An 18,098-nucleotide genomic window follows, 5' to 3' on the forward strand; every position below is an offset into this window, starting at 1 on the left:
ATTGGAGTTATGACCAAGCGTACCTACCGTCTCTGGATTGAGTTGCCGAGGTAGCTATAAAGCGACCAAAAACTTCACGTGGCCTCTGAACCACGGTGCAACTGGGGTGGGTACTCTTAATCAAGGAAAAAGTAAGACTCTCAAGAGACTAAGGTGCTTTTATCAAATTAGAGTTCACCGCCCACTTCTTTCTTTTGTTATGCGGAGCTCAACGTGGACGCACCTGTTTTTTGAACATCTCTTCGTTTCGTTGCTGCCGTGTTGCAGGATCAGAGGGCCTTGAAGGAGCCTTACCATTTCGTTCAAATCATTGTTTTTTAGAGATGGTTTTCCATCAGCTACTCCATCTTCCCTCCAACGACGGTAATTTCTTGCAACGATTCTCATACATTTGCTCCTGATATAGGTTGTTTTCGAGATTGATTGTCAATGTTTTCCCCGTTTTAATTTCCACTGTTCATATCCCAGATTTCTCTAAGTTGTGGAGTCATCTACAATTGACCTAAAACAAATAAAAATAAGACCTCTCCTAAAGCGAGATACTTATTTTTGTTGTAAATCAGTGTACCCAAATCGAAAGGCTTTTAGGTTAATACAGTTTACAGCAGATAGATGTATTATTCACGATACTTTAAAACTTGGGCAGACAATAATAGAAGTGCAAATACGTGTTTGAGTAAGCTTTCTGTCGAACAGTAAGCCTCTTTTGGCTAACATAAAAGTGTAATGTAGTAAAAGCAGTGCTCTTATCTTCTCCCAGTTAGGCTTCTTTCTCTTTTCCTTTCTCTGTGAATCACGCCACTTTCTTCCCCCTTATGTTCTTTAACTGGGTATGGCCATGTTCATCTTTCCCTCCTTCCTTCATCTCTTTCTCTAAGGGTCATTGCTGCTAGCACTCGTAACTAGAAACATGTGTGTATTTTATACGTAATATTATATTTATATGTAATATTAATTTGTAAATATAATATAACATGCTTAACGTAGCATATGCCAAATAAAATGCGAGGGCTATCCAGAAAGTAGATAAGGTTTTCACCCGCTGCAAAAAGAATGGGCGGGGCTAGCGTGGCCACATTGTTGAGTGAGTGCTTGTCCGTTCAGTCGGCATCAAGCCGCGCACAGTAATAGTTAAAAACTTCAAATAACAAGGCAAGGCAATCACATGAGGAACAGGAAAAATTAGAGTGTGAGGCCCGTATCGTTTCACGCTATTTCGCAATAAAAGTTTTAAATGCCGCAATTGAAAATCCCGGGAGTTCTAAATCGATGTCAGTAATCAGGCTTCTGTTGGCAAGAAACCACAAACCGATTGAAATTTATCGGCAACTGTGTGAAGTGAACGGAAACAACTTAATCACTGAAGGTGTTGTGCGCCAGTGGTGCATTAGGTTTAAAAGTGGCCGAACTAAGGTTTAGAGCGGGGTGAGCGGCTAAGCATTGTGGTTGATGAACTGGTCGCGAAAGTCAAGAAATTAGCCTGTTCACAACCCCAGAGCTCTCGTCTAGTCTTCTGCAAATTTCACGGAATTTGTTGGATCACATCGTTGCTCAGAGGCGAGGCTGCCACAAATTTTGTGCAACATGGGTACCAAAAATCTTAACAGAAAACCACAAGAACCAGCGAATGGCTGGTCTTTAGTATTTCTGGACTCTTACGAAAAAGGTGGTCAATAATTATTTGATCGAATCGTAACTGGAGACGAGACCTATGTGAACCATGTGAACTGCGAGACTAAATTGCAGTCTATGGAGTGGGGCTACGCAGTTCCTCCCCTCTCCCCCCCCCCCTCCCCCCCCTCCCCCCCCCCCCCCCCCCCAAAAAAAGAACAAGAGAATGCTCGCAAACGTTGTCTGAAAGAATGCTCACGGCGACTGTTGTTTGAGCCAGGAAGGGTGTGCTCCTTGTCGATTTTCTTGAGCGTGCCATAACAATAAACTCTGCGAAGTATTCGCAGACTCTGGATTACTTAGGAATAGCAGTTCAGAATAAGCGCAGAGGAAAGTCGAGCTCAAAAATTTTGTTCTTGCACGACAACGCTCGACCAAAGACGGCAAAAAGGATTTAAGAAGTACTCAATGGTTTAGTGTGGGAGAAGTTGCGTCATCCGCCGTACACTCAGGATCTTGCAGCCAGTGACTACGATCTGTTTCCAACGATGAAGACCCGGCTCGCAACGCAGCGCTTTGACGACGATGTGGGACTAACTGGCTGAAGTCTCAGACGGCACAACAACATGACAGTGGTATTTTAAAACTTATTCGCCTCCATGATAAGCGCCTAAATTTGTGCAGAGTCTCTTGAAAAGTAGTACTTCAAATGAATATAACAGCACTTTTCCCAGCATTATGTTGTTTTTCAATACGGAAACATAATCTGCGTTCCGGATAGACCTTGTATGTAGAACGCCTGGTTTGATGTAAGAGAGGATCTGAGAACCATAATGTTGCCAGGTTAAATAAATCTATACATAAAAAGTAAATAAATACGGAACTAAAACAACGTTCAGAACGAATTGTTAGCTACTCATATGGTATGCAACAATGGAATAGCTGCAGCACTTCCTGACTTAACAGACCAAGCGGCGCAATGCAGTGGATAACGCACTGGAATGGCATTCGGCCTTTAAAAGTGCACGCACGATTCTCCTTCCCCACCTTTGAAAAAGTCCGCGCTTGTCACCGTCTCTAATGACGTCGACGGGAAGTTAGACCCTGATCTTTGTTCTTGCCTTAGTGGCACTAACGTAACATCACTGAGCTAACGAAATGCTTTCTACTCGTATAGACTGAGAAACACGACGTTCTAGTTACTGAACAGCAGTCCCAAGTCTTACAGGCGCCAAACATTTGGTAGAAGACAGTTATAGTATCTTACAGTGATAATACGTTATTATTCAAAGCAGTCCAGAGAAAAACTGACCGAAGTAAAGGATAATTAGTAATTAACGTGCCGTTGACGACGGGGACGTTAGAGACGGAGCAAAAACCAAAAATGGAGAAGGGTTTCAACGGAAATCGGCTATTTGTAACGTAGTTAGAAATTTTTTTGCTATTGTTACTTAAAAGTAGGTGAAATTTTTCATATGCTATTACGTTGCAGCTAAAATAGTGGGTGAAGGTGCACCGCAGAGAACGAAAACGGTTTGCTTGGGGGGGAGGGAAGGTAACTCCATTTTGGGTCTCATAGGTTCCCACTGTTTGGAGGTTTTCATCAAATGAAGAAATTATATGACTTGTAATAAATTATCTGGTCGAGATGGAAAGAAAGTACTACACGAAAATTTTGAAATCTCTCTTGGCTAAAATATTTAGCTTGGCGGGATTATGTGAAGAGAAAAAAAACCGTTTTTGCAAAGTGAGCGTTCTTTATCTAATCTTTTACCAGAATTATCAGACAAACCTCGTATATGCAGGGTGGTCCATAGACAGTGCCCGGCCCATGAGTGTTTTAGTTGGGCCACTTTTTTCGCTTTGTGATAGATGGCGCTGTAAGAGTCACAAACGTGTAAGTACTTGGTATCACGTAACATTCCCCCGCGCGAACGGTATTTGCTTCGTGATACATTACCCGTGTTAAAATAGACCATTTACCAATTGCGGAAAAGGTCAATATCGTGTTGATGTATGGCTATTGTGATCAAAATGCCCAACGGGCGTGTGCTATATATGCTGCTCGGTATCCTGGACGAAATCATCCAAGTGTCCGGGCCGTTCGCCGGATAGTTACGTTATTTAAGGAAACAGGAACTGTTCAGCCACATGTGAAATGTCAACCACGACCCGCAACAAATGATGATGACCACGTAGGTGTTTTAGCGGCTGTCGCGGCTAATCCGCACATCAGTAGCAGACAAATTGCGCGAGAATCGGGAATCTCAAAAACCTCGGTCTTGAGAATGCTACATTAACATTGATTGCACCCGTACCATATTTCTATGCACCAGGAATTGCATGGCGACGACTTTAAACGTCGTGTACAGTTCTGCCACTGGGCTCAAGAGAAATTACGGCACGATGACAGATTTTTTGGACGCGTTGTATTTAGCGACGAAGCGTCATTCACCAACAGCGGTAACGTAAACCGGCCTAATATGCACTATTGGGCAACGGAAAATCCACGATGGCTGCAACAAGTGGAACATCAACGACCTTGGCGGGTTAACGTATGGTGCGGCATTATGGGAGGAAGGATAATTGGCCCCTATTTTATCGATGGCAATCTAAATGGTGCAATGTATGCTGATTTCCTACGTAATGTTCTACCGATGTTACTACAAGATGTTTCACTGCATGACAGAATGGCGATGAACTTCCAACATGATGGATGTCCGGCACATTGCTCGCGTGCGGTTGAAGCGGTATTGAATAGCATATTTCATGGCAGGTGGATTGGTCGTCGAAGCACCGTACCATGGCCCGCACGTTCACAGGATCTGACGTCCCTGGATTCTTTCTGTGGGTAAGGTTGAAGGATATTTGCTATCGTGATCCACCGACAACGCCCGACAACATGCGTCAGCGCATTGTCAATGCATGTGCGAACATTACGGAAGGCGAACTACTCGCTGTTGAGAGGAATGTCGTTACACGTATTGCCAAATGCATTGAGGTTGACGGACGTCATTTTGAGCATTTATTGCATTAATGTGGTATTTACAGGTAATCACTCTGTAACAGCATGCGTTCTCAGAAATGATAAGTTCACAAAGGTACATGTGTCACATTGGAACAACCGAAATAAAATGTTCAAACGTACCTACGTTCTGTATTTTAATTTAAAAAACCTACCTGTTACCAACTGTTCGTCTAAAATTGTGAGCCATATGTTTGTGACTATTACAGCGCCATCCATCACAAAGCGAAAAAAGTGGTCCAACTAAAACATTCATATTTCTTTACGTACTACACGAATATGCAATAAAAATGGGGAACCCTATTTAAAAAAACGCAGTTGATATCCGTTTGACCTATGGCAGCGCCATCTAGCGGGCCAACCATAGCGCCATCTGGTTTCCCCCTTCAAGCTAGACAAGTTTCGTTCTTTGTAGTTTTTTCGTTTGACGCTTATTTCATGAGATATTTGGCCCGGTCACGATCAATGGACCACCCTGTATATTTTTACTTGGCAATTTACAAACGTGAGATGTGAGATTCGTTAGTTTATAGTTATTACATTTATTAACTCATGCTTGCTCCGGTAGGATTATGACAATGTTTATGTATTACCACATCATTTGCAGGGACTGCCCGATTGAAGTGTACATCCTCGAGAGTGTTGCAGCCCTGAGTCCTCTAAAGTACAACAGTACTTCGACGGAGTTTTGGAATTTCACAAGCCCAGTGTTCCGAGAACATGAAATTTTTTTTATCACTTTAGCTTTCAATGGCATTACCATGAGGTATACACGCTGTTCCATATCTTTAACGAACATCTACAATTTGGGAAAGACAAGCATCGAAAAATTGGTGCTCTACAACAATGACAATATCAGCACAGATCTGAAACTGGGAATGATGCCAAAGTTAAAGCAGCTCACAATCGCAAATAGCTCCATTCTAGACTTCCCAGAGGGTACGTATTACCTTCTTCTTAGAGCAGTTCTGCTTAGTGCTGAGAAACACTAACACATGCATGCACACTTTCATAACTAATATTTACGCACTTCTCTGCCTTGCTCCTGTCCTGCGTACACCCAGGTCACAGGAAGGTGGCGATATTACTCTCTATGGAAGGAACAAATCTCAATATTTCAATAGATCAGTCACAAGGAATATCAAGCAACTTTCTTCGCAAAGTAAACTCAAAAGTTGGTAGTCCATCAGTGTTTCAGCATTTTCCAAACAGTCAGCCATGATGATACGTTACGGGTTCCAAACAACAGACAAAACTATTCCAGTCGACAACTGCCTCCGTAGCCATGGTCACCAACGTACACCGGAGTGGTGATGCTCAACTCTCAGGTCGATAGTTCAAATGCTGGTGCTGGAAAAAATTTTCACGCTCATTATTTGACCAGCAAGGTAAGGAGAAATATTAGATTAAAATTCCTGAACATTAGACTTCGTGCCAATGTTCTGGATCAAATTCCAAACATCTTCTCACCGTCTGATGGAGCGAAGGCACATATCATTGATGGGTGATCCGATGGTCAGATTGGCACGTTGAGTTTTGTGGCCCCCTTGGTGCTATTCGAGATGGGTAGCCTGTGTGTTGACAAGCAGTATCACCCTCTTATACGCATCCAATAAAATACCTACACTCAACTAAGAGCTCTTGAAACTTAGCAGTCCCTCTGTAGTCTACAGTGGCGCAGAGTATTTTAGTGCTTACATTTTCCTGTATTGAAGATTAGCTGCTGCATTACGTGCGACATGATAAAATAAAGGCGAAAGGAAAAAATCTGTATCAGTATAGGGATTACAGGACATTACTGAGGGGAATTGCAACTCAGCAGTGACATTCATCATATCATTCCCCATTCTTTTGGCTAGAAAACCCTATTTTTCAACAAGATATCCCTTCAATGGAACGGCCTTACGCCACTCTACTGCTCGACACGGAGCCAGCGTCTGGAACCGCGTGGCCGCTACGGTCGCAGGTTCGAATCCTGCCTCGGGTATGGATGTGTGTCATGTCCTTAGGTTAGTTAGGTTTAAGTAATTCTAGGGGACTTATGACCTCAGAAGTTAAGTCCTATAGTGCTCAGAGCCATTTTTGGAGCCAGCGTCTTGAAGCATAAATAACCTCCCCATCATCCACGTACTGCTACCCGCGGAATACATACTTCATTGAACCACAAAGATAGAAGTCGGAAGGTGCTAGATGAGGGAAAACTGTCCAATCAAGTTTTGTGAGCTCCTGCCGGGTGCGCATCCTTGGGTGATGCCTTGGGTTGTCATGGGGAAGGAGCAGTTCGTTACCATTTTTGTGACGACGAACGTGCTGATGTCGTTATTTCAGTTTTATGAGGGTGGTACAATACACACTAGAGTTGATTGTTGCACCAGAAAGGAGGACCTAGAACAGAATAATCTCTTCAGAGGCTCAGAAGATCGTGGTCACGAGTTTACCAGCTGAGGGTGAAGCTTTGAACTTTTTCTTCGGAGGAGAGGCGATGTGGCTCCACTCCATGGATTGCTGTTTTGTTTCCGGTTCGAAGTGATGAACCCATGTTTCATCGCCTGTGGTAGTCGACAAAGAAATTGTAACGATCAGCCTCACAGCGCGCAAGCTATTCCGCACATATTGCTGTCCATGATCTCCTGTTAGGCGGTGAGAAACAAAGCGGCAACGCACATTTGAGTACCCCAACTGGTGGACCAGTGTGTCAGCACTGCCGACATGTTTGAGATGCGTCGATCTCCTCAAATTAGTGTCCGCCCGCTTCAGTACTGCAGGAGTCACAGCTGTGTGCAGCCGGCCGTCACGCGGGAGATCCGTTGCGATGATGACAGACGACGACTCACCTTGCTTTTATTCAGTGTCAGGTCAATGTACACATTCCACAAGCGCCTACGAATATCTGCGATGCTCTGGCTTTCCATCAAAAGAAACTCAGTCACAGCTTTCTACACTACTGGCCATTAAAATTGTTACACCTCGCAGGTGACGTGCTACAGACGCGAAATTTAACCGACAGGAAGAAGATGCTGTGATACGCAAATGATTAGCTTTTCAGAGCATTCACACAAGGTTGGCGCCGGTGGTAACGCCTACAACGTGCTGACATGAGGAAAGTTTCCAACCAATTTCTCATACACAAACAGCAGTTGACTGGCGTTGCCTGGTGAAACTTTGTTGTGATGCCTCGTGTAAGGAGGAGAAACGCGTACCATCACGTTTCGGACTTTGATAAAGGTCGGATTGTAGCATATCGCGATTGCAGTTTATCGTATCACGACATTGCTGATCGCGTTGGTCGAGATCCAATGACTGTTAGCACAATACGGAATCGGTGGGTTCAGGAGGGTAATACGGAACACCGTGCTGGATCCCAACCGTCTCGTATTACTAGCAGTCGAGATGACAGGCATCTTATCCGCATGCCTGTAACGGATCGTGCAGCCACGTCCCGACAGATGCGGACGTTTGCAAGACAACAACCATCTGCACGAACAGTTCGACGACGTTTGCATCAGCGTGGACTATCAGCTCGGAGACCATGGCTGCGGTTACCACTGACGCTGCATCACAGACAGGAGCGCCTGCGATGGTGTACTCAACGACGAACCTGGATGCACGAATGGCAAAACGTCATTTTTTCGGGTGAATCCAGGTTCTGTTTACAGCAACATGATGGTCGCATCCGTGTTTGGCGACATCGCGGTGAACCCATATTGGAAGCGTGTATGCGTCATCGCCATACTGGCGTATCACCCGGAGTGGTGGTATGGAGTGCCATTGGTTACATGTCTCGGTCACCTCTTGTTCGCATTGACAGCACTTTGAGTAGTGGACGTTACATTTCAGATGTGTTACGACCCGTGGCTCTACCCTTCATTCGATCCCTGCGAAACCCTACATTTCAGCAGGATTATGCACGACCGCATGTTGCAGGTCCTGTACGGGCCTTTCTGGATACAGAAAATGTACAACTGCTGCCCTGGCCAGCACATTCTCCAGATCTCTCACCAATTCAAAACGTCTGGTCAATGGTGGCCGAGTAACTGGCTCGTCACAATACGCCAGTCACTACTCTTGATGAACTGTGGTATCGTGTTGAAGCTGCATGGGCAGCTGTACCTGTACACGCCATCCAAGCTCTGTTTGACTCAATGCCCAAGCGTGTCAAGGCCGTTATTACGGCCAAGAGGTGGTTGTTCTGGGTACTGGTTTCTCAGGACCTATGCACTCAAATTGCGTGAAAATGTAATCACATGTCAGTTCTAGTATAATATATTTGTCCAATGAATACCCGTTTATCATCTGCATTTGTTCTTGGTGTAGCAATTTTAATGGCCATTAGTGTACTTGGAACGCACCTCCGGTACAGATGCCATTTTGAAGACTATGTATAGGCCGGCACCTATTGGAACTTCATGAAACTATCGGAGATGAAGCGAGAATATTCCCCGATGTCCCCCATCAAATTCCGCGTCTTTCCGACCGTAACTGGCCGGGAAAAAATGTGATGCATTACTTATCGGACGCCCCTCGTAATACCATGTTCCTGACAATATGAGTGATTGTGGAATGAAATACCAAGAGAGTTAAACCTGCTGCCGGCAAGTAAGCAACCTCTCTTGAAAAAAAAAAAAGGAACATCCAGCTTAACATCCTCATCTGACGAACGGTTCGTTATTATTAACATGATAAGGACGCAATAAAGGCGACAGAGTAGAGAAGTTTGGGATTTAACACAGCGCATTAGCGCACACCCTGGGGTTAATGAACTGCACACTGTAAATCAACACTGGTGACGACAATTACTTTCCCCAGCAGGACCACTGTCGACTGCCTCCAGTCGAAGGACACCGCGCAAGGGTGCTTTAAAAGTCTTCAGACTGACTCAGTGATGGAAATGAGAGACCAGATTAGTGGCCGTCCAGTAACCCAATAACGCCCAATGAGCAAATCAGGCCGTATAGGGAACTGACTGTCACATTTACAGTAATTTGCGAAGATGAACGACGAGCGCAGAGTCACTGTGTAGTGAGCAGGGAACAAATGCTAAGGACACAGTGGAGGGGTTCTGAGGAGAAACGTCACGTCGGAAACCCGAAATATTATAAGTAGACCGCATGTTCTAGAACTTCGCATACCACAATTGTCTAATTAAAAAAGTGAAGTACCCAGAAGACATGGTCGGATGCCAATGTAACTTCGTACACGTACATACCATCGGCGGGTATGTATATGTTTAGAGTGGAAATTCTCTATGACCGGTAGGATGGCCAGCGGAGTTAGTGTTGCTCGCTTTTGGTTTTGGTACCTGCACTCGTAATGTATACAAGCGGCTCGGACAGCGTCATATGTTGAGTCATTCCTGTGAAGGACATAGAGATGCCGCGTACTGGTGTGACACGGCGTTATCAGCACTTGCCAGAGTTTGAAAATGACCTCATTGCATGTTTCCATTTGGCCAACTGGTTTAAACGTCCAATATCCAGATTTGTGGGGCGCTGGGATACGACAGAGTCCTGAAGTTAGACTGAATGGGACGTGACAGCAGGCATACTCGCCATCAAGGTCTCATTCTGTCACATGAAACCACCAACGACATTGTAACCCCTTCTCATCTGCACCTGCCATCCAAGAAGAAGTAATGGACACCCTGCAAAAATCTGAGTCTTTGTTCAGAGACTAGCTGCTGTAGGACTAGGGAATTGTCAGCCCATGCGTAGGCTGCCGTTAATACCACAACACAAACGACTGCCTTTGAAGTGTTGCCGTGACCGGGGAACATGAATGGCGTCGCTGTAAGCGATGAATCGCGGTTCTGCTTTAAATCGGATTACCATACGCGGCGAGTAAGGCGGTGGCCTTGAGAGAGGTGCAAATCTTCTAATATTTTGTAGAGGCACAGCGTTGTTAATTTTGACGTGGGGAGCCATCGGGTGTAACATCGGCTCACGACTGGTAGTGACTGCAAAGTGATACGCCACGGACATCCTGCGTCCTCATAAACACTGAAGAGCCAAATAAAGTTGTACATCTACGTAATATCGTGTAGGGCCCCGACCTGGCATGGACTCGACTAACGTCTGAAGTAGCGCTGGAGGGAACTGACACCTTGAACCCTGCAGGGCTGTCCATAAATCCGTGGTACGAGGGGGTGGATATCTCTTCTGAACAGCACGTTGCAAGACACCCCCGATATGCTCAATAATGTTCATGTCTGAGGAGTCTGGTGGCAAGCGGAAGTGTTTAAACTCAGAAGAGTGTTCCTGGAGCCATTCTGTAGCAATTTTGGACGTGTGGGGTGTCGCATTGTCCTCCTGGAATTTCCCACGTCCGTCGGAATGCACAATGGACATGAATGAATGCAGATGATCAGACAGGGTGCTTACGTACGTGTCACTTGTCAGTCGTATCTAGACTTATCGGGGGTCCCATATCATTCCAACTGCACACATTTCACACTATTAAAAAGCCTCCACCAGGTTGAACAGTCCCCTGCTGACATGCAGGGTCCATGGATTCATGAGGTTGTCTCCATAACCATACACGTCCATCCGCTAGATAAATCTATACGAGAATCGTCCGAGCAGGCAACATGTTTCCAGTCATCAACTATCTAACGTCGGTGTTGACGGGCCCAGGTGAGACGTAAAGCTTTGTGTCGTGCAGTCAGCAAGGGTACACGAGTGGGCCTTCGGCTCTGAAAGCCGATATCGATGATATTTCGTTGAATGGTTTGCACGCTGACACTTGCCGATGGCCCAGCACTGAAATCTGCAGCGATTTGCGGAAGGGCTGCACTTCTGCCACGTTGAACGATTCTGATCAGTGTAGTTGATCCCGTTCTTGCAGGATGTATTTCCGGCTGCAGTGATGTCGGAGATTTGATGTTTTACGGGTTTCCTATTACTCACGGTACACTCGTGAAATGGTCGTCCGTTAAAACAACTGCGCCACACACTTATTGTCTTATATAGGCGTTGCCGAACGCAGCGCCTTATTCTGCCTGTTTACATATCTCTGTATTTGAATACGCAGGCCTATACCAGTTTCTTTGGTGCTTCAGTGCATTACCTCTCATTTGACTAATTGTGGTGTCATTTTGCAACAGGACAATGATCATCCACACATGGCACTTGTCTCTATAAACTGTTAGAGTAATGTTGAGATAGTCCTCTTGTGAACAGGATCCCCAATCTGTCCCTGACGGAACATATGGGGGTCCAACTCAAATGGCTCAAATGGCTCTGAGCACTATGGGACTCAACTTCTGAGGTCATCAGTCCCCTAGAACTTAGAACTACTTAAACCTAACTAAAATAAGGACATCACACACATCCAAGCCCGAGGCAGGATTCGAACCTGCGACCTTAGCGGTCGCGCGGTTCCAGATTGCAGCGCCTAGAACCGCTCGACCACTTCGGCCGGCGGTCCAACTCGTACAGCAACTCCATCCCATTCCAGTGTCAAGGGTATCAAAGATCAGCTATAGTAGCTATAGGCCAGCTTACCTCAAGAAAGCTTACAAAAGAACAAAGTAAAAACCTTTCTATCTCATAAGTTAGAGGTGCCATGGCTCGGAAAGTGATAAAATGCTAACAACAAAGTTTATACATTTCACAAAATATTTGTGATATTACTGAAATGTAAATACTAATATTCAAACTTACTATCGGCTTTTCTTCTCAGAACAGCACTAGGTATTAACTGTAAAACTCGCTGCTTCTTGTTTTTCTAGCAATCTCTTCGAAGAGTGTTTTGCCGCAGCTCTCCCTGCTATCCTGGGCAAATCTTTTCGTATCTGCATAACTCTAGTTAGCATCCCACATCCATTTGAACCTGCTTACTGCATTCAAAGATTTGACACCCTTTACAAATCTTACCGCCCCCCCCCCCCCCCCGGCCTCTCAATTCTCTCCATTACCATAATAATTATTCCTTCAAACCTCAGGATGTCTCCTACCATGCTTCTTCTAGTCATGTTGTACATAAAAACTTCCCCCCCCCCCTTTCCCGCCAATTCGATTCCGCATCTGTTCGTAAGTTACACCATTTACTCACCTAATCCTCAGAATTCTTTTATATCAGCATATTTCAAAAGATTGTCACCTGGACTGTTTATCGTCCGCATTACACTTTCCTACAAATAAGAACCACCAGGAAAGACTGCTCAACACTTAAAATTGTATTCGATAGTTGGTTTCTCAGTTTCAAAAACCCTTTTTTTATTTCTCTTCTATATTTTACGTTCTCTATGGTCTCTCCGTCGCCAGTTACTACTTTCAGTGTCTCAGTTTCTACTGTAGTTACTTCAAAATCACCTGATCTGATTCTAAGACTCTCCATACCGCTTGTTTTACTTTTAGTTATGTTCATCTCATAAACTCTTTTCAGGGCACTGTACATCCCCTTCACCTGATCGTCTAAGTCCATTGCCATGTCTGACGGACTTACAATTTCATCAGCAAATCTTTAAGTTTTTTTTCTTCATAAACTTTAATTCATTCTCGGGTTAGTGTTCGATTTCCCTCACTGCTTCCTCAGCGTAAAGATTCCATAATGTGAAAGGCAAGTCTCAATTCTTTTTCTATCACTGTCTCCATTTCACACCCTTCGAACTCTAGTGCCTCGAGTCTGGTTACTCTACAAGTTGTAGATAATCTCTCGGTCATTGTATTTTATGCCTGATAACTTCACAGTTCCAATGAGTGTATTCCAGTCAACAACGTAGAAATCTTTTTCTAAATTTACAAATACTATAAATTCCAGTCTACCTATTTCCTAAAATATGTTGTAGTGTCACTGTTTCTTCATACGCCCTTCATTTCTATCTTACGTATCCCACATATCAGGTGGAATAGATGAATGAAGACTAGTTCTCGCAAGGATCTGGAGCCAAATGTTTATTGAATCGAACACTGGCAATAGCCATGAAAACTAGGAAAGGACTAAAAAAACGCATACTCTCGACCTTCTATCTTTAACGCTTCTTAAATTTTGGCAAACGAATCCAGCAGTGTACACAGGTAACGTCTAGTACATACCATGTTACGAGAATTACCGTTTCTCGCAACGCTGATTCGGCGAATTGTGTTGTATTTACAACAAACTTTACAGAGAATAGAATGCAAGAAGATGCAATTCAGTGAATCTCAAAATCGCAAACTCTTGTAGGCAGAGCAATCCTGCCTTGTCTATACTGATCTTCTATGAAGTAAGAACGGAAAAGGCCTCAATTTCATGGCTACCAAATAAAGAAACATTGTAGCCTACTAACATAAAGTTTGCAAACCGCTTAGGGAAAAATAGTTTTCATGATCTTAACTATGTTGATAATGAAGGGGAGCCTCTAGTAGTAGACAATCTCTTATTCAAAAGCGGAAAAAACTTTAAATATTAGCGAAATATTTTTCACAAATGCAGTGGCTTTGAATGTGAAACTGAGTTAAGACAGTCACCACTTCACAAACGATATTTAGTTTCGCTCACGTATTTAATGAAAACAGCCACTTTTAAAAAGAATCGAAATCAGATTGTCACGTCTCCACTATACAACAGTAATCTGCTACTCACACGGAGCTCTAACTGCCGAGAAGAAGGCATAAGAAATAAAATTTATTGCCTACGGGCAGATCGTTTTAAGGAAAATGCTTGGCTCTCTGAGAGAGATTTACTCACGAGAGTGGAAAATGTTGAAGAAAAAACTACAAAAGAGTTAATATCTTAAACCCCATAATTGTCGGCAAAACAAAATAGAGAATAGTCATTTGCACAAGAAAGGCAATGTGGATGCCAGAAAGCAAAGTGACCTTAGATACATTCTTGGTAGCAGTTCATGGCAGAAGGAAACAACCAAGACAATACTGACAAAAATATTTCAGAAATGACTCACGAAAAACGAATGGATAATGACAGCAGGACCAAAGAATTGTACTGGGGTCTGCAATTAGGCCGAATGATTGAAAACAATTTCTTATCCCTAAAAATCACTTTATGATTACTGACCAATTAGCAACAACCTGTCGCCAAGAAACCTATGGGATGCATTGTTCGCAATCAAATGTCTTATCGTTGAATATCTCCTAATTTTAATGATGATAACGGTAGACTTTCTTACGCAGCCAGTATGACATTCCAGCGACTTACGGAGAAGGATGAGAAGACAGCCAAGCGCGTGCAGTTTCAATAAAGCTCACAATCTGGCGCTTTGGTTCTGAGTCAAGTGGAAGGATTGAACCAGAAGAGACATCGAAAGTTCTGTGACAGGTTAGGCTGCAATTTCCTTGACTAGCGCCATAGGGTTGAGATCTGTAGGGTCCCCCTAAATAGGTCAGGTGTGCACTACACATCAGACATTACTCAGGTAACTGACTGTATATGGGGTGCACACAACAGTTTTTTTAGATTAGGTGACTCTCCATCCAATCCAGATAACGACAGCTGTAGGAAACACAGAAGTGTCAGTGTAAGATCTAAAGAAATGCCTCCCACAAGTAAGAGTATTAAAATCCTAATGGTAAACTGCCGAAGCATTCGTAACAAAGTGCCAGAGTGGGAAGAGTTCATGAAAAGCAGTGAAGCTCACATAATACTAGCTACAGAGAGCTGGTTGAAACGTGAAATTGATATCAGAGAGATTTTTGGGGAAAATTGAAGTGTGAAGCGGAAAGATAGGTAAATAGGAAATACGGGTGATGTGCTTGTCGCAGTAGACAGGAAACTCAGATCCAGCGAGATAGAAATTGAAACTGTATGAGAGATTGATTGGGCAAGACTCAGTATCAGAGGTGGGCATAAGAAGATTGAATCCTTCTATCGCCCACCAGACTCATCTCCTGATGAAACCGAGAACTTTAGAGAAAACCTCAGTTCACTTGTACGCAAGTTCCCCCATCATACGGTAATCATCGTTGGTGATTTGAACCATCCAACGAGTAATTGCGAAAACTACAGTTTTCTAAGTGGTGGGCGTGATAAGACATCCTGTGAGGTGATCCACATGAGTTCCAAAAGAAATCCGTTGGAATTCGATTACTCGATAAATAGTACAACTCTCAAGGCTGTCAATTCAACTAAGTACCTGGGTGTTAAAATTACGAACAACTTCAGTTGGAAAGACCACATAGATAATATTGTGGGGAAGGCGAGCCAAAGGTTGCGTTTCATTGGCAGGACACTTAGAAGATACAACAAGTCCACTAAAGAGACAGCTTACACTACACTCGTTCGTCCTCTGTTAGAATATTGCTGCGCGGTGTGGGATCCTTACTAGGTGGGATTGACGGAGGACATCGAAAGGCTGCAAAAAAGGGCAGCTCGTTTTGTATTATCACGTAATAGGGGAGAGAGTGTGGCAGATATGATTCGCGAGTTGGGATGGAAGTCATTAAAGCAAAGACGTTTTTCGTCGCGGCGAGATCTATTTACGAAATTTCAGTCACCAACTTTCTCTTCCGAATGCGAAAATATTTTGTTGAACCGAACCTACATAGGTAGGAATGATCATCAAAATAAAATAAGAGAAATCAGAGCTCGAACAGAAAGGTTTAGGTGTTAGTTTTTCTCGCGCGCTGTTCGGGAGTGGAATGGTAGGGAGATGGTATGATTGTGGTTCGATGAACCCTCTGCCAAGCACTTAAATGTGAATTGCAGAGTAATCATGTAGATGTAGATGTAGATGTATCAATGGCCTGTGACACGCCCAGTAAGTGGATGTAGAACAGCAGAACCAGTATAAGTGATTTACATGGCGCAGAGGTGGTGTGCACGTAGGCCCAATAGCGCTCTATTTTGTGTGGCCAGACGCAACGCTCAGTCAATGCGGAACTGTCGTGCAGAACAGAAATGTGAAACAAAGTTCCACTTTGTCCCGCCGGCATCATAGTGTGGAATATCGGCACGTGAGTGCATTCGAACGGGAGGCGGGTCTGTCGTTCCATAACTCTGCGACTCGTACAGGGCACGCTGCTTCAGCAGTGAGGCGCATGTGGATTCTGTGGAGAGAAGAGGGCCGTACACAGAACTGACAGGGACTGGACGACATAATGCGACTGCAGCGTGAGACGACTGTCATGTTGACCGCTTGGCCGTAACGGACAGAACAGCTTCTTCGACAGTGCTGGCGCGACATTGGAGCACTGCATCGGATGTGGATATGTCTGCGTCGACGGTCCGAGCCGTCTTGTGCGGGCTGGATTCGTGGCTCGCATGCCGCTCCGTCGGCTTCCATTGATCAGAACCCTCCAATGCCGTAAACTGGAATGGGCACGTGAACGCCGCCCTGCAGTTCCTTCTCTAAATCCTCGCACAAACGAAAAAATGGCTGACATCGAAATAAGTGTCCAAGGAATAGAAAAGCAACTGGAATCACTCAATAGAGGAAAGTCCACTGGACCTGACGGGATACCAATTCGATTCTACACAGAGTACGCGAAAGAACTTGCCCCCCTTCTAACAGCCGTGTACCGCAAGTCTCTAGAGGAACGGAGGGTTCCAAATGATTGGAAAAGAGCACAGATAGTCCCAGTCTTCAAGAAGGGTCGTCGAGCAGATGCGCAAAACTATAGACCTATATCTCTTACGTCGATCTCTTGTAGAATTTGAGAACATGTTTTTTGCTCGCGTATCATGTCATTTCTGGAAACCCAGAATCTACTATGTAGGAATCAACATGGATTCCGGAAACAGCGATCGTGTGAGACCCAACTCGCCTTATTTGTTCATGAGACCCAGAAAATATTAGATACAGGCTCCCAGGTAGATGCTATTTTTCTTGACTTCCGGAAGGCGTTCGATACAGTTCCGCACTGTCGCCTGATAAACAAAGTAAGAGCCTACGGAATATCAGACCAGCTGTGTGGCTGGATTGAAGAGTTTTTAGCAAACAGAACACAGCATGTTGTTATCAATGGAGAGACGTCTACAGACGTTAAAGTAACCTCTGGCGTGCCACAGGGGAGTGTTATGGGACCATTGCTTTTCACAATATATATAAATGACTTAGTAGATAGTGTCGGAAGTTCCATGCGGCTTTTCGCGGATGATGCTGTAGTATACAGAGAAGTTGCTGCATTAGAAAATTGTAGCGAAATACAGGAAGATCTGCAGCGGATAGGCACTTGGTGCAGGGAGTGGCAACTGACCCTTAACATAGACAAATGTAATATATTGCGAATACATAGAAAGAAGGATCCTTTATTGTATGATTATATGATAGCGGAACAAACACTGGTAGCAGTTACTTCTGTAAAATATCTGGGAGTATGCGTACGGAACGATTTGAAGTGGAATGATCATATAAAACTAATTGTTGGTAAGGCGGGTACCAGGTTGAGATTCATTGGGAGAGTGCTTAGAAAATGTAGTCCATCAACAAAGGAGGTGGCTTACAAAACACTCGTTCGACCTATACTTGAGTGTTGCTCATCAGTGTGGGATCCGTACCAGGTCGGGTTGACGGAGGAGATAGAGAAGA

At 44.2% G+C, this 18,098-nt stretch overlaps 1 protein-coding gene across 1 annotated transcript in view; it reads left to right on the forward strand.

The window, feature by feature from the left end:
- LOC124594269 (toll-like receptor 2 type-2) overlaps positions 1–18,098 on the forward strand; it is a 108,922-nt gene that overhangs the window by 32,386 nt on the left and 58,438 nt on the right. Inside the window, exon 3 of the mRNA XM_047132633.1 lies at positions 5,244–5,575. Within this exon, the coding sequence (XP_046988589.1) occupies positions 5,244–5,575 (332 nt within the window). The remainder of the gene's footprint in view (positions 1–5,243; positions 5,576–18,098) is intronic.

This window comes from Schistocerca americana, chromosome 2 (assembly GCF_021461395.2).
Source record: "Schistocerca americana isolate TAMUIC-IGC-003095 chromosome 2, iqSchAmer2.1, whole genome shotgun sequence".
Taxonomy (NCBI): Eukaryota; Metazoa; Arthropoda; class Insecta; order Orthoptera; family Acrididae; genus Schistocerca; species Schistocerca americana.